The sequence below is a fragment of the Coregonus clupeaformis genome, chromosome 14 (assembly GCF_020615455.1).
Source record: "Coregonus clupeaformis isolate EN_2021a chromosome 14, ASM2061545v1, whole genome shotgun sequence".
Taxonomy (NCBI): domain Eukaryota; kingdom Metazoa; phylum Chordata; class Actinopteri; order Salmoniformes; family Salmonidae; genus Coregonus; species Coregonus clupeaformis.
The window spans coordinates 12099805-12120686 of record NC_059205.1 but is presented as its reverse complement, the minus strand read 5'-3'; the positions used below and the strand labels follow the sequence as shown (position 1 = coordinate 12120686).

General features: G+C 42.8%; 1 protein-coding gene across 2 annotated transcripts in view; it reads right to left on the bottom strand.

Moving 5' to 3' along the window:
- Positions 1–2581: 2581 nt before the first annotated feature.
- The window catches only part of LOC121580765 (phosphatidylinositol 3-kinase regulatory subunit gamma-like), a 53217-nt gene continuing 34916 nt past the window's right edge, over positions 2582–20882 (bottom strand). For both annotated transcript variants that reach the window (XM_045224682.1, XM_045224683.1), the window contains exons 4-16: positions 18010–18084; positions 16391–16522; positions 15781–16000; positions 15020–15105; positions 14588–14687; positions 14170–14268; positions 11960–12140; positions 11255–11380; positions 10874–11016; positions 7352–7528; positions 4682–4753; positions 3983–4153; positions 2582–3259 (exon numbers count right to left, since the gene is read on the bottom strand). In XM_045224682.1, the coding sequence (XP_045080617.1) occupies positions 3058–3259; positions 3983–4153; positions 4682–4753; positions 7352–7528; positions 10874–11016; positions 11255–11380; positions 11960–12140; positions 14170–14268; positions 14588–14687; positions 15020–15105; positions 15781–16000; positions 16391–16522; positions 18010–18084 (1784 nt within the window). In that variant the 3' untranslated portion in view covers positions 2582–3057. The remainder of the gene's footprint in view (positions 3260–3982; positions 4154–4681; positions 4754–7351; positions 7529–10873; positions 11017–11254; positions 11381–11959; positions 12141–14169; positions 14269–14587; positions 14688–15019; positions 15106–15780; positions 16001–16390; positions 16523–18009; positions 18085–20882) is intronic.

The window sequence follows — 20882 nt, the reverse complement described above, 5'->3', positions numbered from 1 at the left end:
AATATCCTCAGTTTCATTACATGATGTTTCTTTAAAAGGGAAAATCCATTCATTAAAATTGTTTTTATTATTTATTAGTCTCCTGTTGATACAGTCCTAAAATGTTTGGGAACTGTATCAACAGTGGACTAATGAAAACAAATACCAAAAGATAGTTTGAGTGGATTTTGTCTTAATGTCAAGAATCAACCTTGACATTTTGGCTGAAGTGTTTTCACACTAACAAAGTCTGTGCTATGCAAAAGGAATAGAAACGTCGGCAGAGTAAGTCCATGAAGCCACACAACAAAAGTACTGCTCAGTACCCGTGGAGGGATTCACTCGACAGCGAGTGTGTCTGTAAATCTCCATGTATTCTTATTCACTTAATATTGTTTGTGCATTATACAGGTCTACTACATGAGACGTACAATTAAAACAGCACAATTACTAGGGCTAGTGTCTAGGTACTATCCAAAAGAAGGATTTACATGCATACTGTACTTATAGAAAATCTCAAAAGACCTCCGTGGTCATGCTTAGTGTCAAAACGGATCAGATCTTTTTTTTGCTACATGAAAAGACATCCTTCATTTGGCTCACGTTTAGCTGGATACCATGCATCCTCCAGCAGTTTCCCCTGTGGGGGACACAGTTGGAAAGGAAAGCATTCATTACTTTCTGTTTGCATGGTTATGTACAGCAAATACAGCTTTTAGACTGACAGTCACACTGCCTTTTACCGTCAGTAGATATATGGGTCATATAACGGCTTTCTACAATAATCTGTTTTTTTCTTATGTACAATAATGTTCTACAGCTCTGTGAATCAAGCTTGTGTCAAATAAAAACAACAGTCAAGCTCAAAGAGGAAGTACCGTGAGTAGTAGTAACACTGTGACATAAAAGCAAGCGCTTGTGAGAAGAACATTATACTAGATAGGCTTCCTAGAGACTAAGCCATACAGTACCGAGAGTTAAGATCCGATAGATTGATGCTCTGCGAGTATAACAGTAATACCATTGTCAATCATGGCTACAGGCTACAGTATAAAAGAAAGCACTAGAAGCAGGGTTGGGGTCAATTCCATTTCAATTCCACTCAATTCAGAAAGTACATTAAATTCCAATTTAAAATGTTCCTCATTGAAAAGCATTAAAGATAATTGACATTTCAGTGTACTTGCTGAATTGACTAATTTAAATGGGATTCACCCCAACCCTGACTAGAACAGAAATGTAGAAACAAGAAACGAGCTTGGAGGGATTTCTCCACTAGCCATGATTAAACGAAAAGGGAAACCTGAATCCCTTTAGAAACTGTATTCATCAATATACTGTATATAATAATAATAAGCCATTTAGCAGACGCTTTTATCCAAAGCGACTTACAGTCATGTGTGCATACATTTTTACGTATGGGTGGTCCCGGGGATCAAACCCACTACCCTGGCGTTACAAGCGCCATGCTCTACCAATTGAGCTACAGAGGACCACCTGTATAATTTGATCTATTGTGAACATCATCTATACATTCACAATACACCAAATATACCACATCTATTTTTATAAAGAATGTATATCTTACAACAAACTGGAAGAGAGGCCACAGCAGTTTCCTGAAATTGGACTTATCTATATATATATATATATATATATATATATATATATATATATATATATATATATATATCTATATACACACACACACACACACACACACACACACACTACCAGTCAAAAGTTTGGACACCTACTCATTCAAGGGTTTTTCTTTATTTTTACTATTTTCTACATTGTAGAATAAAGGTGAAGACATCAAAACGATGAAATAACACATATGGAATCATGTAGTAACCAAAAAAGTGTTAAACAAATCAAAATATATTTTATATTTGAGATTCTTCAAATAGCCACCCTTTGCCTTGATGACAGCTTTGCACACTCTTGGCATTCTCTCAACCATCTTCACCTGGAATGCTTTTCCAACAGTCTTGAAGGAGTTCCCACATATGCTGAGCACTTGTTGGCTGCTTTTCCTTCACTCTGCCGTATGACTCATCCCAAACCATCTCTATTGGGTTGAGGTCGGGGGATTGTGGAGGCCAAGTCATCTGATGCAGCACTCCATCACTCTGCTTCTTGGTAAAAAAGCCCTTACACAGGCTGGAGGTGTTTTGGGTCATTGCCCTGTTGAAAAACAAATGATAGTCCCACTAAGCCCAAACCAGATGGGATGGCGTATCGCTACAGAATGCTGTGGTAGCCAAATAGGGCTATCTTCTGTATACCCCCCACCTTGTCACAACACAACGGATTGTCTCAAACACATTAAGGAAAGAAATTCCACAAATTAACTTAAGGCACACCTGTTAATTGAAATGCATTCCAGGTGACTACCTCATGAAGCTGGTTGAGAGAATGCCAAGAGTGTGCAAAGCTGTCATCAAGGCAAAGGGTGGCTATTTGAAGAAACTATTTGATTTCTTTAACACTTGTTTGGTTACTACATGATTCCATGTGTTTTTTCATAGTTTTGATGTCTTCACTATTATTCTACAATGTAAAAAAATAGTAAAAATAAAGAAAAACCCTTGAATGTGTAGGTGTGTCCAAACCTTTGACTGGTACTGTGTGTGTATATATATATATATATTTCTAAAGTCCCCTTCTTTCCCAACACAGACTTATGGTCAATCAAGGCTCTCTCTATGGCACTTAACAAGCTTTTTATAGAATCTAACAGTTTGACCCTCCACCCCACCCCTCCTTTCCAGCACCATGCATCTGAAAGCCGGCGTCAACTTCCCTTCCCCCAAAAAGTATATTCTACATCCAGTATCTTTACCCTCCAGCTTCCCGACTCTCTCCTTTCCTCTATCACTCCCTCTTGCTCATCTAACTATGGCCTGAAAGCTTATATCATAACTGTGTGCTTATGTTGTTTTTCGTCTACGAACACGTATATGTTTTTTGTCTCATGTGTACTGTGGCTGGTACTGTAGTACGTAGTGTGCTTGTTTTGCCATGCTTTAGAAGCGCTGGTCTCCGTTGGGGGTTGTCATGCCATGCTGCCCCTCATCTGGGGTTCTGCTGCTGGGTCTGGGTGAGGACCGGATAGGCCAGGGTTACATTCAGCTGGTCATTGTGTTGGACCAGGGACTCGTGCTTGTAGTGGAGCACCAGGTCCTTCAGGGAACTGTACAGGTTGTAAGGCTCGGCGAAGCCGTAGCCTTTGTCTGTCTTGTAGATGACGCAGTGCTTAGGGTCGCCGTCCACACTGGGGGAGACAGAGCGATTACAGTTTTATGGAAACAAACAAAAAGGTCAACGTCACAAATGTTTCCTAAGTAATTAAACACAAAAACGACATTTTAAGTGAGATGTTAGGGTTGGTCTAAAGCTAAAAAAAGAAAGGAAATTCACAATCATCACAAGCCCCAACTTCACCCATGCGCTACCAAGGTTTTCCAGGACACAGCTTTGACCTACTCCACACTGTAAAAAGCATCCTGTTGTTTTTACGGTAACTTACTGGCAGACAGTTACCTGTAAGTTATTGTAAAAAAGGTTTTAAAAAATGTTACTTAAAATTCCAAAGCAACTGTAAAAAGTTTACAATGTACTGTTAAACCAACGTTTCTTTGGAATTTACGGTAGAATACTGTAGCCTTATTTTTTTACAGTAACTTACAGGTAACTGTCTGACACTAAGTTACCGTAAAAACAACAGGATTTACGGTAGAATACTGTAGCTATGTGGGTCTCCCCTTTGCTGTCCCCTTAAAATCAATGGCACAGTGTACAATTGTCATTTGGGGGAATGCCAACAACATCTATTTAAAATTGTCAAGTAAGAATAGGGATATAGTATGTGGTTTTAGTTACAACCACATACTATATTCCTACTTGCCCATTTTAAATAGATCAACCCATCAATGAATGATCTTAGCCCTTTTGACTGACATAAAATGACATGGAACACATTTAAATAAACACTCACACTACAGAGCAGGCGTAGGAGCCCTTCTGCGTCTGGCTCTCTCGGATGAGGAAGGTGCCGTCACACTTGTCCTTCAGCAGCTCCTCTGCCTGGGTGCGCTTGATGTCGCCCATATACCAGGTGCCCTCGTCGTGGTGGGGCGAGCCCTCGTACTCCACCAACCAGTAGGAGCTGTAGGAGGGAGATGGCGGGTTAATGACTCATCGTCTTACTGGATGTTTCACTAAATACTTTATAACAGTTTTAGGATTATTATTAGATCTATTTTGGTGCGGCAGACGTTTGGGGAGATGGTGCAGGGTTTAAAAGCCTTGTGCCTTTTAGGGAAAGGCAACTTGATCATTGTCAGTGGGCAGAATTGGTTGCAATGATGTAACTATATATTTTTACAACCAGAATATGACATCAATACAGAATACAAGGCAACAGTTTCAAATTCTAGTTTTACAGAAGCACCCATGGGCAGAGGTGTAAATGCCAGATGGGCTGGTAAATTTTTTGCCTATTGGACCTGTCCAACTTGTTTTTTTTTGGTGCAAAATTATCATTATATGGTTAATAATGGGGCCTCAAGGAATAAAATGGGCGGGTGTGTTAGAAATGCCAGAGCCAATTTCTGGTCCCAGTCCGCCCCTGCCCATGGGTATAGCTCTTAACATGATCTAAACACTTGCCAAACGTTCAATTTTCATCACTTACTCTTCTGCCTCGTTCTTTATACCCAGCCATTCATTAATCTTCTTCTGCCTCGTCCCCTTCTGTGTCAACCACCTGCAAGACCAAAGAAACAGAATAAGAGGCATAACATCGCATCATATAGCATTTCATCGCATAGCCTAGCATCATATAGCCTAGCATCGTATAGCCTAGCATCGTATATCATCACAGCCAACATGTCCAGGTGGGCCCCACCTGGGTTTTATATGGACTTCATGGGTTTCAACTGGGCAACGGCTCTAAATGGTTATCTAAGCTGGTACGCAGTTGAGTTAACCTTTTGGGCCAGACATGGTAAAACCCCTGTAGTGTGGGTCCCAAATGGGCCCGGAATCCATTTTTAATTGGGCTGTAAGTGGGCTACCTGGTGTGAATATGGTCAGGGACTGTCAATGGGACCCAGTCGGGCCTACTACCAGGGTCACACATGGGAAAACCCATGTAGGCTATAACATGGGTCCCAAATGAGCCCTGAATATTTTTTTCCATGGGCTGTAAGTGGGCAATCTGGTGTTCTTTTTTCAGGAATTATGATTGGGACCCAATCGGGTTAACAATTTGGGTCACACACAGGCAAACCCATAGGTCCCAAATGGGCCCTTTACCATTTATAAAATGGGTTATCTGGTCGTACATTTTATTTTTTCCAAATAAAATACGAAATTGAAATAAGAAACTTGACCTGCTACATTAAGTGAAGTAAAATAATTACCATGCTAAATTACTGAGCTAGTTAAAATCGGCTTGTTAGAACAGACTGACCAGAAAAGTTCAAATTACATGATCTTGATCTGATTCTGAATGGTCCAAAATATGAAGATTAGTCTTTCAAATTAAAGAAATTATGATAAAATAATCATGAACGAATAAGGTTACTGTATACCAACTACAGCCCTTTAAAAATGGTAACGGGTCAATTTGGCTGCGTTTACACAGGCAGCCCAATTCTGATCTTTTGCCAAATTATTGGTAAAAGAGCTGACCAATTAGTGGAAAAAAGAATCAGAATTGGGCTGCCTGTGTAAACGCAGCCATAGGGACCCATGTTGTAGCCCACATGGGTTTTTCCAACTAGGTTCCAGCTAACAGTCCTTTGATAAAGACCGAAATGTTTTATTTTCACAGCTACCTATGAACCGGCCCAGATCAAGGTTAATCCAACTAGGTTCCAGCTAACAGTCCTTGGATAAAGACCGAAATGTTTTATTTTCACAGCTACCAATGAACCGGCCCAGATCAAACTTAAAAAGGCAGAGGAGACTTCTGATCGGCAGACTGATGGATGAAGAAGAGTGAGGACCTGACAGTGGTAACATAGCGACAGCAGCACTATCTGAGGGGTCTGATTTCCCTATGAATACTGTCCAGGATGTAGAGGCCATGGAGCAAAAGTTACTTGACACAGCTTTCCTGAATGGAGTGGTAGGTGCTCTGAAAGGGACATTTAACAAAAAAGACGTCCTTGTACTATTTTGTTCATTAGTCCACTTTTAATACAATACCAAAAACTGCGCATGTTAGCGCTCAAGTTTTCAAGAGCAAAAAGTATAATGGTGATGCAAATGCTACGCAAATTATCTAAATGATCATTGCATATAATTTGCATCATCACACTTTTTGCTCTGTACTGCAGTGTTTCCCAATCCTAGTCCTGGGGACCCAAAGGGGTACTCTTTTATGTTTTTGCCCCAACACTCACACACTTGATTCACTAAGCAACTCATCATCAAGCCTTTGTATTGAATAAGGTATGTGAGTGCTAGTGCAAAAACAAAAATGTGCACCCCTTTGGGACCAGGATTGGGGAACACTGCTGTACTGAAGGTCCTCCATCTTGAGAACTTCACTGCTGACATGCACATTTTAGGAATTGTATACAGGGTGAGGAAACCAATGTGTACATTTGTAATTTGATTGAACTATACCTGTAATCGTAGTTCCTGCATTGTATTTGAACTGAGCATGTGCTATAAATAAACATTAATTTCCTTTATAAATAACTGCTTTTGTCATCTCTTAAGAAAGCTTGCTTGGGCAACAACATCTGGGGCCTGCATGGAGACTGAAAACAAAACCAGTTTGGTCCCAGGTGGACAGCCCAATTGAAAACCACATTTACAGCCTACTGACTGCCCATATAGGTCATACTACACACCCATTTGGGTAAACACCTGGGACCCATGCGGGTAAGTGTGATCACCCACGTGACCCCCAGGTTTTAGACCAGGTGGGTTAAAGAAGGGTTAACACTTGGGCCCCCATGTAGGATAACCACAAGGGGACCACAAAGTTGTCCTCAGTATCCACGTTGGCCCCACGTGGTTGCCATGTTGAGCGTCAAAACGTATTATCCTATTTGGGGGACCAAGTGTTAACCCTTCTTTAACCCACCTGGGCTAAAACCTGGGGCCCACGTGGGTTATAACACATTTGCCCACAGGCGTCCCTCAGTAAGCCCAACATTAACCCACATAAATCCCAACATGGCAACCACATGTGGGGCCAACGTGGATACTGAGGACAAACCTTAGTGGGTCCCTGTTGGGTTTCCCTAATGGGTCCTATGGAACAGCCCTTCATTAACCCACATGGGCCCCACATGGAAATGTTGGCTGGGATAGTATCGCATCGTATAGCATAGCGTTTTCTTACATCAGGTACTGGTCCCTGATCTTCCTTAGCTGCATGAGGTCTGGCTTCAGGCTGTTCATCCTCTTGTCGATCTCTCTGTTGTCGGTGGCCTGCTGCTTCAGGTCCAGCTCCAGCTTTCTCTTGCTGTCGTGGATCTCCGTCACCCGAGACTTCAGACGCTCCGAGTTGCTCTGGATCCTGAAGTGAGTGGGAAGAAAACAGTTTTTGCTCTGGGGTTCATTTGTAGTGGTCTGGTTTGGTGTGACTGTTCTTTACAATACAGTGGCTTGCAAAAGAATTCACCCCCCTTGGCATTTTTCATATTTTGTTGCCTTACAACCTGGAATTAAAATGTATTTTTTGGGGGTTTGTATCATTTGATTTACACAACATGCCTACCACTTTGAAGATGCAATATATTTTTTATTTTGAAACAAACAAGAAATAAGACAAAAAAACAGAAAACTTGAGCGTGCATAACTATTCACCCCCCCCAAAGTCAATACTTTGTAGAGACACCTTTTGCAGCAATTACAGCTGCAAGTCTCTTGGGGTATGTATCTATAAGCTTGGCACATCTAGCCGCTGGGATTTTTTCCCAATCTTCAAGGCAAAACTGCACCAGCTCCTTCAAGTTGGATGGGTTCCGCTGGTGTACAGCAATCTTTAAGTCATACCACAGATTCTCAATGGGATTGAGGTCTGGGCTTTGACTAGGCCATTCCAAGACATTTAAATGTTTCCCCTTAAACCACTCGAGTGTTGCTTTAGCAGTATGCTTAGGGTCATTGTCCTGCTGGAAGGTGAACCTCCGTCCCAGTCTCAAATCTCTGGAAGACTGAAACAGGTTTCCCTCAAGAATTTCCCTGTATTTAGCACCATCCATCATTCCTTCAATTCTGACCAGTTTCCCAGTCCCTGCCGATGAAAAACATCCCCACAGCATGATGCTGCCACCACCATGCTTCACTGTGGGGATGGTGTTCTTGGGGTGATGAGAGGTGTTGGGTTTGCCCAAGACATAGCGTTTTCCTTGATGGCCAAAAAGCTGAATTTAGTCTCATCTGAGCAGAGTACAGTGAGGGAAAAAAGTATTTGATCCCCTGCTGATTTTGTACGTTTGCCCACTGACAAAGACATGATCAGTCTATAATTTTAATGGTAGGTTTATTTGAACAGTGAGAGACAGAATAACAACAAAAAAATCCACAAAAACGCATGTCAAAAATGTTATAAATTGATTTGCATTTTAAATGAGGGAAATAAGTATTTGACCCCTCTGCAAAACATGACTTAGTACTTGGTGGCAAAACCCTTGTTGGCAATCACAGAGGTCAGACGTTTCTTGTAGTTGGCCACCAGGTTTGTACACATCTCAGGAGGGATTTTGTCCCACTCCTCTTTGCAGATCTTCTCCAAGTCATTAAGGTTTCGAGGCTGAGGTTTGGCAACTCGAACCTTCAGCTCCCTCCACAGATTTTCTATGGGATTAAGGTCTGGAGACTGGCTAGGCCACTCCAGGACCTTAATGTGCTTCTTCTTGAGCCACTCCTTTGTTGCCTTGGCCGTGTGTTTTGGGTCATTGTCATGCTGGAATACCCATTCATGACCCATTTTCAATGCCCTGGCTGAGGGAAGGAGGTTCTCACCCAAGATTTGACGGTACATGGCACCGTCCATCGTCCCTTTGATGCGGTGAAGTTGTCCTGTCCCCTTAGCAGAAAAACACCCCCAAAGCATAATGTTTCCACCTCCATGTTTGACGGTGGGGATGGTGTTCTTGGGGTCATAGGCAGCATTCCTCCTCCTCCAAACACGGCGAGTTGAGTTGATGCCAAAGAGCTCCATTTTGGTCTCATCTGACCACAACACTTTCACCCAGTTCTCCTCTGAATCATTCAGATGTTCATTGGCAAACTTCAGACGGGCATGTATATGTGCTTTCTTGAGCAGGGGGACCTTGCGGGCGCTGCAGGATTTCAGTCCTTCATGGCGTAGTGTGTTACCAATTGTTTTCTTGGTGACTATGGTCCCAGCTGCCTTGAGATCATTGACAAGATCCTCCCATGTAGTTCTGGGCTGATTCCTCACCGTTCTCATGATCATTGCAACTCCACGAGGTGAGATCTTGCATGGAGCCCCAGGCCAAGGGAGATTGACAGTGCTTTTGTGTTTCTTCCATTTGCGAATAATCGCACCAACTGTTGTCACCTTCTCACCAAGCTGCTTGGCGATGGTCTTGTAGCCCATTCCAGCCTTGTGTAGGTCTACAATCTTGTCCCTGACATCCTTGGAGAGCTCTTTGGTCTTGGCCATGGTGGAGAGTTTGGAATCTGATTGATTGATTGCTTCTGTGGACAGGTGTCTTTTATACAGGTAACAAGCTGAGATTAGGAGCACTCCCTTTAAGAGTGTGCTCCTAATCTCAGCTCGTTACCTGTATAAAAGACACCTGGGAGCCAGAAATCTTTCTGATTGAGAGGGGGTCAAATATTTATGTCCCTCATTAAAATGCAAATCAATTTATAACATTTTTGACATGAGATTTTCTGGATTTTTTTGTTGTTATTCTGTCTCTCACTGTTCAAATAAACCTACCATTAAAATTATAGACTGATCATTTCTTTGTCAGTGGGCAAACGTACAAAATCAGCAGGGGATCAAATACTTTTTTCCCTCACTGTACCTTCTTCCATATGTTTGGGGAGTCTCCCACATGCCTTTTGGGGAAACCAAACGTGTTTGCTCATTTCTTTTCTTTAAGTAATGGCTTTTTTTCTGGCTACTCTTCCGTAAAGCCCAGCTCTGTGGAGTGTACGGTTTAAAGTGGTCCTATGGACAGATACTCCAATCTCCGCTGTGGAGCTTTGCTGCTCCTTCAGGGTTATCTTTGGTCTCTTTGTTGCCTCTCTGATTAATACCCTCCTTGCCTGGTCCGTGAGTTTTGGTGGGCGGCCCTCTCTTGGCAGGTTTGTTGTGCCATATTCTTTCAATTTTTTAATAATGGATTTAAAAATGGTGCTCCGTAGGATGTTCAAAGTTTCTGATATTTTTTTTTAACCCAACCCTGATCTGTACTTCTCCACAACTTTGTCCCTGACCTGTTTGGAGAGCTCCTTGGTCTTCATGGTGCCACTTGCTTAGTGGTGTTGCAGACTCTGGGGCCTTTCAGAACAGGTGTATATATACTGAGATCATGTGACAGCTCATGTGACACTTAGATTGCACACAGGTGGACTTTATTTAACTAATTATGTGACATCTGAAGGTAATTGGTTGCATCAGATCTTATTTAGGGGCTTCATAGCAAAGGGGGTGAATACATGTGCACGCACCACTTTTCCGTTATTTATTTTGTAGAATTTTTTGAAACAAGTTATGTTTTTCATTTCACTTCACCAATTTGGACTATTTTGTGTATATCCATTACATAAAATCCAAATAAAAATCCATTTAAATTACAGGTTGTAATGCAACAAAATATGAAAAATGCCAAGGAGGATGAATACTTTTAAAATTGGCTTAAAATACATAAATGCTTACTTCTGGATCTCCTTGTCGTTGCCTTCACGTCGGAACTTCTCAATGGTCTCTTTGCTGTAGCGCTCCTGAGTCTCGCACTGCTCCTCGAAGATCTTGATGGTCTCGTTGAAGGCCTCGATGGCCGTGCGCTTCATCTGGAGCTCCTGACAGAGAGACACAGGGGATCCCCTCATGACAGTTAGGAGGCATGTGATTTTCCATCATGCCGTTTTCACCAGTTCCTTCACATCATTGGTTACAGAGCAAGGATACAAGAAGGACACAAAAAAGACGAATACAAGAAGAATTGTTTTGGGACAGAGCTTGAGAGAGGAGTGGTCCAGAAGTCAGAAGTGTGGACCAGTAGTCTCTATACAGTATAGTATCCCTACAGTATAGTACCTGTGAGGTACGGGTGTACTCCTCGTAGAGCACATCGTACTCCCAGCTCTTCTCCTGGTACTGCTCGTGGTACACCTTCAGCTGCTCGCCCACCGCCTCAGTGCTGTCCTCTTTCACAAGCTGCTCCTGAGGAGAAACGTTAGCCAGAGCCATATATTTAGAGGACGCCATGTTAGCGCCTTTGAGCATTCTATTTATCCATTCATGACGAGAATCTTGAGCATAGTACTGTTAAGAATTCTGAGAACTTCTATTGGTCAACATTGCCCATGGGGAGCTAACATGGCTGCCATGGAATGTAGTGTCATGTAAATGCATCATAATGCAGAAACCTCAATGTCCTAACTCTCTAAATATAAAGGTTCTGACGTCAGCCAACAGTCAGTCAAAATACTCACCAAGCAGCCACTCAGGACGGAAGACAGCAATACAAATTCAGCAGGAACTATATTTTCTCAATTTTAGCATCAAAAGTTCCATGAAAAGGACATTCCAACTTGCACTCTAACTTCAATGTATTATCCTGGAACTGGAGGTGACTAAATGGCAACCCCTCACAAATGTCACAAATATGACCATAGTATCAATTACAGGAGGGTGTTGGGGTGGTTGGAGCCTCAAGAGGAGGTGGGCCAGCAAAAATAAAATGTTCCTTTCGATGGACAATTGTATGTTGTTCAGTTGTTGTACATGTAGTGTATGTACCTGCTGGTATTTGGAGACAGGGTAGAGTAGCCGGGTGTCAAGCTTGGCGTTGTACTGGGCCAGGGACTCATGGCGGTAGTGGTTGATGAGCTCCACCACCGTGACGAAGGTGAGAGGCTCCGAGAATCCATAGCGACCTCCCCGGTGGCACACCTTGATCAGCTTGTTGTTTCCACCTTTCCTGTGGAACGATTGGGGAGCGGTTGGGGAGCGGTTGAGAAACTAGACTTTTAGGTTCTTTAGAAAGTGACTAATTCTTTCCATAACATTCATTCTGTAGCATTCTTTTAATTATTTGGTATTTTTCAAATGTGAACCCAAGACATTTTACATTTTTTTGTAATTTAACAGACACTCTTATCCAGAGCGACTTACAGTAATGAGTGCATACATTTTCGTACCGGTCCCCCGTGGGAATCGAACCCACAACCCTGGCGTTGCATGTTCTACCAACTGAGCTACAAGGGTCCCAAGTATCGCAATAGTAAACGAACATTCCACATTCAAAAAGGAGATTAAAAAGTCATACACAGAATCAACTATTCACAGAGGTTCAGGAATGGTAATGTTAATAGTCCTCTGCTCTTTACATAACATCTATACAGTGCATTCTGAAAGTATTCAGACCCCTTCCCTTTTTCCACATTTTGTTACGTTACAGCCTTATTCTAAAATTGATTAAATAGTTTTTTCCCCTCAATCTACACACAATACCCCATAATGACAAAGCGAAAACAGGTTTAGAAATGTTTGCTAATTTATCAAATAAATAAAACAGAAATACCTTATTTACATAAGTATTCAGACCCTTTGCTATGAGACTTGAAATTGAGCTCAGGTGTATGCTGTTTCCATTGATCATCCTTGAGATGTTTCTACAACTTGATTGTAGTCAACCTGTGGTAAATTCAATTGATTGGACATGATTTGGAAAGGCACACACCTGTCTATATAAGGTCCCACAGTTGACAGTGCATGTCAGAGCAAAAACCAAGCCATGAGGTCGAAGGAATTGTCCGTAGAGTTCCGAGACAGGATTGTGTCGAGGCACAGATCTGGGGAAGGGTACCAAAAAATGTCTGCAGCATTGAAGGTCCCCAAGAACAGAGTGGCCTCAATCATACTTAAATGGAAGAAGTTTGGAACCACCAAGACTCTTCCTAGAGCTGGCCACCCGGCCAAACTGAGCAATCAGGGGAGAAGGGCCTTGGTCAGGGAGGTGACCAAAAACCTGATGGTCACTCTGACAGAAGTCCAGAGTTCCTCTGTGGAGATGGGAGAACCTTCCAGAAGGACAACCATCTCTGCAGCATTCCACCAATCAGGCCTTTATGGTAGAGTGGCCAGACGGAAGGAAGCCACTCCTCAGTAAAAGGGACATGACAGCCCCCTTGGAGTTTGCCAAAAGACACCTACAGTACTCTCAGACCATGAGAAACAAGATTATTTGGTTTTACGAAACCAAGATTGAACTCTTTGGCCTGAATGCCAAGCGTCACGTCTGGTGGAAACCTGGCACCATCCCTTCGGTGAATCATGGTGGTGGCAGCATCATGCTGAGGGGATGTTTTTCAGCGGCAGGGACTGGGAGATTAGTCAGGATTGAGGGACAGATGAACGGAGCAAAGTATAGAGAGATCCTTGATGAAAACCTGCTCCAGAGCGCACAGGACCTCAGACTGGGACGAAGGTCCACCTTCCAACAGGACAACGACCCTAAGCACACAGCCAAGACAACGCAGGTGTGGCTTTGGGACAAGTCTCTGAATGTCCTTGAGTGGCCCAGCCAGAGCCCAGACTTGAACCTGATCAAACATCTCTGGAGAGACCTGAAAATAGCTGTGCGGCGACACTCCCCATCCAACCTGACAGAGCTAGAGAGGATCTGCAGAGAAGAATGGGATAAACTCTCCAAATACAGGTGTGCCAAGCTTGTAGCGTCATACCCAAGAAGACTCGAGGCTGTAATTCGCTGCCAAAGGTGCTTCAACAAAGTACTGAGTAAAGGGTCTGAATACTTATATAAATGTGATATCAGTTTTTATTTGTATTTTATAAAATGTGCAAACATTTCTAAAAACCTGTTTTGCTTTGTCATTATGGGGTATTGTGTATTTAATCCATGTCAGAATGAGGCTGTAATGTAACAAAATGTGGAAAAAGTCAAGGGGTCTGAATACTTTCCGAATGCACTGGAGGCAGCCTCTCACCTGAGGGTCAGTGTGTACTCTCCCTCCAGTTTGCTGGAGGCGTCGCGGACCATGAACGTCCCGTCAGGGGTGTCTCTCATCTTCTCGTTCACCTCCTCCCTGGGAACACAACGGCACAGTTAGAGGCAAATGTGAATTCATGAAAGCACCACATCCTTCACAATACAAATTAAATATCCTATACTACAATCCACAATAAGTATCCTATAGTAATAATAATATAATAATAATAATAATAATAATAATATAATAATAATAATAAATAGTAAAATCCACAATCCACAATAATGTTTACTATGATCCAGTTTTAATCCACACAAAAATGTAGTTACTGGATAAATAAGTACTATAATCTTATACTATAGGCCTACTATTTTGTTGATGTAGAAATGCTATCGTTACATGAATGGCTCTTTACCTGGAGATTTCCCCCCAGTACCACTCAGAATCAGTCAGTATGTTGGTCTCAGTCATGGCTGGAGTTGTAGTTTTGACCTTTACTGGCATGGCTGGCAGAGCTACAAACAAACAAACAGTGACACCCATTATTTAGGAAAGGTTTGGACAAGCATCACAGTTGATTAATAGAATACATTTAATTCAAACATATAGATCCTGACACACGAAACAAACTACTTTCGTCAGGGAAAATGTTATCAGTCTGTACAAATCAGCACTAACTTATTCAATTACCAAGCAATTGCAAACTACCATTGCAAAACAATTGCAAACAAGTTGAGTCAATAGTAAATACATTCCATTCTAAAAACACTATTTCCATCCATTCTAGCATCTATATTAATTTCTATGGAGCCCTCCATTTTGAAGCACTGCATCTATCCATCAATACCTGGGTGCAGGACTTCCTGTCCCATGGCCATCTCCATCAGCAGCCTCTCCAGTGCCAGTGCAGGGAACTCCTCCCCCACCTCCCACCTGTCAATCAACAACAGCAGGGAGTCAGACACATGGTCATAAGATGTTCAGTCAACGGCAGGTCACTGAAACACATGGGGCTGTGGAGGGAGAGGAAAAGCGCTCCACTGCGATCTGTAGTAACAGCACTTGGCCTTATGGATTTCCTCTGTCGCACAATGGAGAGAGATCTAACAATCACATCCTTTCACTCACCCAGTGACGTTAGAGCTCTCTTGTCTGTCTCAAGAGAATATCTCTGGCTATGTGGTAGGATATTCCCTAGCTATGTGGTAACTCGGCAATCTGACACAAAATGGCTGCTGTTTATTACCCAGGTAGGTGCAACTACACAATGGTTTGATGTTACAGTAGTTACCCCAATACAATGTAAAGCACTTTGAGACCTAGTGAAAAGCACCTAAAAATAAGCAATCCATTAAGCTGCTTGCACACCGCACACACCACCAAACTCTGATTGAACATGCCGAATTGGACAACAAACGCCAACCAACACAGAAGAGCGGCGTACACTGACCCAACTCGGTTTGTTGGTGTTTGTCTGGGTGGTGTGAAAGTGGCTTTATAACATTGTAAAAACAAAAACCAACTTAAGAATGTTGAAGGTTTTTAGGCATTGTTTACAGTGTGCAACTTCCTTTATTCTTATGTCAGATTAGGGATTCTCCTACTCACCCAGTGGCAGAGCTGGGCCGGATCAGCAGCGGCCCAAAGACCAGGCCCAGGGCGTGAGGGTCCAGGCCGTTGAGCTGGGAGCTCTGGCCCACCTTGCCCAGGTGTGTGAGCAGGTATTGCAGGGTGAGGCTGTGGTGCAGGGGTATGTTGGTGGCCCTCTCCAGGACCAGGCTCAGATCCCTGCCTACACTGCTGCTCGTCGCCACAGCCTTGGACCAGTCTGTGGGAGGAGGGAGACCACGCGTGTTACGGCAGCCCCATACGCACACACACAAACAGCAACTCTCTCAGCACACACACAAACACCCCCTTCTCTTTCTCTCATATGCAGACAGGCATGCAGGCACACACACCATCCCTGACATCACCAGGGACCAGGGTAGAAATATAAGTTACAACATTTCTGGGATGCCTGAGACTAGCTCATCCCCAGCACTCCACACTGGGCCTATTCTCTCAGGCAGGAGGGGGCACATGATTGACTCGCCACACAATTTATCTGTTTGCTCGTTCGGCTTCATGCGATTCTGTTACTTGCTATAGCTTGGGTCTGTTTCGTCGGGGGGCACTGGTTGCGCACAAGCAGGGGTGAGTGAAATGTGGCACGTACCTGCGGCGCCCTGCTGCAGCGCAGCCTGCAGGTCTGGGTAAACAATGGGGGGGATGACGGGGGATGGTAGTTCCCGCAGGTAGCGGAGCAAACACTCCGACAGGGCGCCCACGTCACTACCCGGCCCCACCTCTGGGGAACGAAGAAAGAGAAAGAGAGAGAGAGAGAGAGAGAGAGAAACAGTCAGTGGGTCCGGCCAAATGCATTTAACTCAATCAGATTTGTCACATGGAAATTCCTTAGAAAGCATTGGGAGCATTATGAACACATTACCTGCATGATATTCATACATTTATATAGGATACTAGCAAGTTGTAGCCAGTCATACACTTTGGGTGTGAGAAAAGTATGAACATGTATTATTTATACAAGTTGTACAAAGAAAGTGTTGTTACCGCAAATACCCTCACAAATATTGGATATAAAACTGCCATCTTCTATAGTTAGTGTGATAAGATAACTCACCCCCACGAATGTAACAGTCAGTCAAAACACTTAATTTCAAGGATTAACGATGAGACAGCCTATAGGGAGGAGGTCAGAGACCTGGCCGTGTGGTGCCAGGACAACAACCTCTCCCTCAACGTGACCAAGACAAAGGAGATGATTGTGGACTACAGGAAAAAAAAGAGGACTGAGCACGCCCCCATTCTCATCGACGGGGCTGTAGTGGAACAGGATGAGAGCTTCAAGTTCCTTGGTGCCCACATCACCAACAAACTATCATGGTCCAAACACACCAAGACAGTCGTGAAGAGGGCACGACAAAGCCTATTCCCCCACAGGAGACTGAAAAGATTTGGCATGGGTCCTCAGATCCTCAAAAAATTATACAGCTGCACCATCGAGAGCATCCTGACTGGTTGCATCACCGCCTGGTATGGCAACTGCTCGGCCTCCGACCGCAAGGCACTACAGAAGGTAGTGCGTACGGCCCAGTACATCACTGGGGCCAAGCTTCCTGCCATCCAGGACCTCTATACCAGGCGGTGTCAGAGGAAAGCCCTCAAAATTGTCAAAGACTCCAGCCACACTAGTCATAGACTGTTCTCTCTGCTACCGCACGGCAAGCGGTACCGGAGTGCCAAGTCTAGGTCCAAAATACTTCTCAACAGCTTCTACCCCCAAGCCATAAGACTCCTGAACAGCTAATCATGGCTACCCGGACTATTTGCACTGCCCCCCCACCCCATCCTTTTACGGTGCTGCTACTCTGTTAATTATTTATGCATAGTCACTTTAACTCTACCCACATGTACATATTACTTCAACTACCTCAACTAGCCGGTGCCCCCGCACATTGACTCTGCACCGGTACCCCCCTGTATATATAGCCTCCCTACTGTTATTTTATTTTACTTCTGCTCTTTTTTTCTCAACACTTTTTGTTGTCGTTTTATTTGTACTTTTTTGTTAAAAATAAATGCACTGTTGGTTAAGGGCTGAAAGTAAGCATTTCACTGTAATGTCTGCACCTGTTGTATTCGGCGCATGTTGCCAATAAAATTTGATTTGATTTGATTTAATGATACATAAATAAATAATAATAATCATCACTATTAAACTACTGATTCTAACTGAACAAATACAATTGAAGCGTGATAACAATAATAACTCACCCCCACTCAGTCTCTGTGTTGGGCCATCTGAGGCGGATGCGAGAGGTGTCCTGTACAGTGTCTTACAGTCCAGACCTGCAGACAAATCAAGATGATTTGACACATTAGCTCATCATCCTTCTAAAATAAACACTCTACAGTATGCATGACAGACAGACAGGTCACATTAAATGTAAAGACCCTAGGGATGTGATTATGAGCTAAGATGGAGGAAAGCGGAAGAGACCATCTGTGCCACCTGTGTGGAAGAAATCGTCGCAGACATTTCCGTTTGAGGAACTGTTTTAGCCTACATCCCAAATGGCACCCTATTCCCTAAAAAAAGATATATATATATATATACACACACAGTGGGGGAAAAAAGTATTTAGTCAGCCACCAATTGTGCAAGTTCTTCCGCTTAAAAAGATGAGAGAGGCCTGTAATTTATCATAGGTACACGTCAACTATGACAGACAAAATGAGAAAAAATATTCCAGAAAATCACATTGTAGGATTTTTAATGAATTTATTTGCAAATTATGGTGGAAAATAAGTATTTGGTCAATAACAAAAGTTTCTTAATACTTTGTTATATACCCTTTGTTGGCAATGACACAGGTCAAACGTTTTCTGTAAGTCTTCACAAGGTTTTCACACACTGTTGCTGGTATTTTGGCCCATTCCTCCATGCAGATCTCCTCTAGAGCAGTGATGTTTTGGGGCTGTCGCTGGGCAACACAGACTTTCAACTCCCTCCAAAGATTTTCTATGGGGTTGAGATCTGGAGACTGGCTAGGCCACTCCAGGACCTTGAAATGCTTCTTACGAAGCCACTCCTTCGTTGCCCCGGGCGGTGTGTTTGGGATCATTGTCATGCTGAAAGACCCAGCCACGTTTCATCTTCAATGCTCTTGCTGATGGAAGGAGGTTTTCACTCAAAATCTCATGATACATGGCCCCATTCATTCTTTCCTTTACACGGATCAGTCGTCCTGGTCCCTTTGCAGAAAAACAGCCCCAAAGCATTTTGTTTCCACCCCCATGCTTCACAGTAGGTATGGTGTTCTTTGGATGCAACTCAGCATTCTTTGTCCTCCAAACACGACGAGTTGAGTTTTTACCAAAAAGTTCTATTTGGTTTCATCTGACCATATGACATTCTCCCAATCCTCTTCTGGATCATCCAAATGCACTCTAGCAAACTTCAGACGGGCCTGGACATGTACTGGCTTAAGCAGGGGGACACGTCTGGCACTGCAGGATTTGAGTCCCTGGCGGCGTAGTGTGTTACTGATGGTAGGCTTTGTTACTTTGGTCCCAGCTCTCTGCAGGTCATTCACTAGGTCCCCGTGTGGTTCTGGGATTTTTGCTCACCGTTCTTGTGATCATTTTGACCCCCACGGGGTGAGATCTTGCGTGGAGACCCAGATCGAGGGAGATTATCAGTCTTCCATTTCCTAATAATTGCTCCCACAGTTGATTTCTTCAAACCAAGCTGCTTACCTATTGCAGATTCAGTCTTCCCAGCCTGGTGCAGGTCTACAATTTTGTTTCTGGTGTCCTTTGACAGCTCTTTGGTCTTGGCCATAGTGGAGTTTGGAGTGTGACTGTTTGAGGTTGTGGACAGGTGTCTTTTATACTGATAACAAGTTCAAACAGGTGCCATTAATACAGGTAACGAGTGGAGGACAGAGGAGCCTCTTAAAGAAGAAGTTACAGGTCTGTGAGAGCCAGAAATCTTGCTTGTTTGTAGGTGACCAAATACTTATTTTCCACCATAATTTGCAAATAAATTCATAAAAATCCTACAATGTGATTTTCTGGATTTGTTTTTCTCAATTTGTCTGTCATAGTTGACGTGTACCTATGATGAAAATTACAGGCCTCTCTCATCTTTTTTAAGTGGGAGAACTTGCACAATTGGTGGCTGACTAAATACTTTTTTCCCCACTGTATGTATGTATGTATGTATGTATGTATGTATGTATGTATGTATGTATGTATGTATGTATGTATGTATGTATGTATGTATGTATGTATGTATGTATATGTATGAATGTATGTATGTATGTATGTATGTATGTATATATATATATATATATATATATATATATATATATATATATATATATATATATATATATACATACATATATATATACATACATACTACATACATACATATATATATATATATATATATATATATATATACATATACACACACACACACACACACACACACACACACACACACACAGTGGGGGGAACAAGTATTTGATACACTGCCGATTTTGCAGGTTTTCCTACTTAGAAAGCATGTAGAGGTCTGTAATTCTTATCATAGGTACACTTCAACTGTGAGAGACGGAATCTAAAACAAAAATCCAGAAAATCACATTGTATGATTTTTAAGTAATTAGTTTGCTTTTTATTGCATGACATAAGTATTTGATCACCTACCAACCAGTAAGAATTCCGGCTCTCACAGACCTGTTAGTTTTTCTTTAAGAAGCGCTCCTGTTCTCCACTCATTACCTGTATTAACTGCACCTGTTTGAACTCTTTACCTGTATAAAAGACACCTGTCCACACACTCAATCAAACAGACTCCAACGTCTCCACAATGGCCAAGACCAGAGAGCTGTGTAAGGACATCAGGGATAAAATTGTAGACCTGCACAAGGCTGGGATGGGCTACAGGACAATAGGCAAGCATCTTGGTGAGAAGGCAACAACTGTTGGCGCAATTATTAGAAAATGGAAGAAGTTCAAGATGATGGTCAATCACCCTCGGTCTGGGGCTTCATGCAAGATCTCACCTCGTGGGGCATCAATGATCATGAGGAAGGTGAGGAATCAGCCCAGAACTACACGGCAGGACCTGGTCA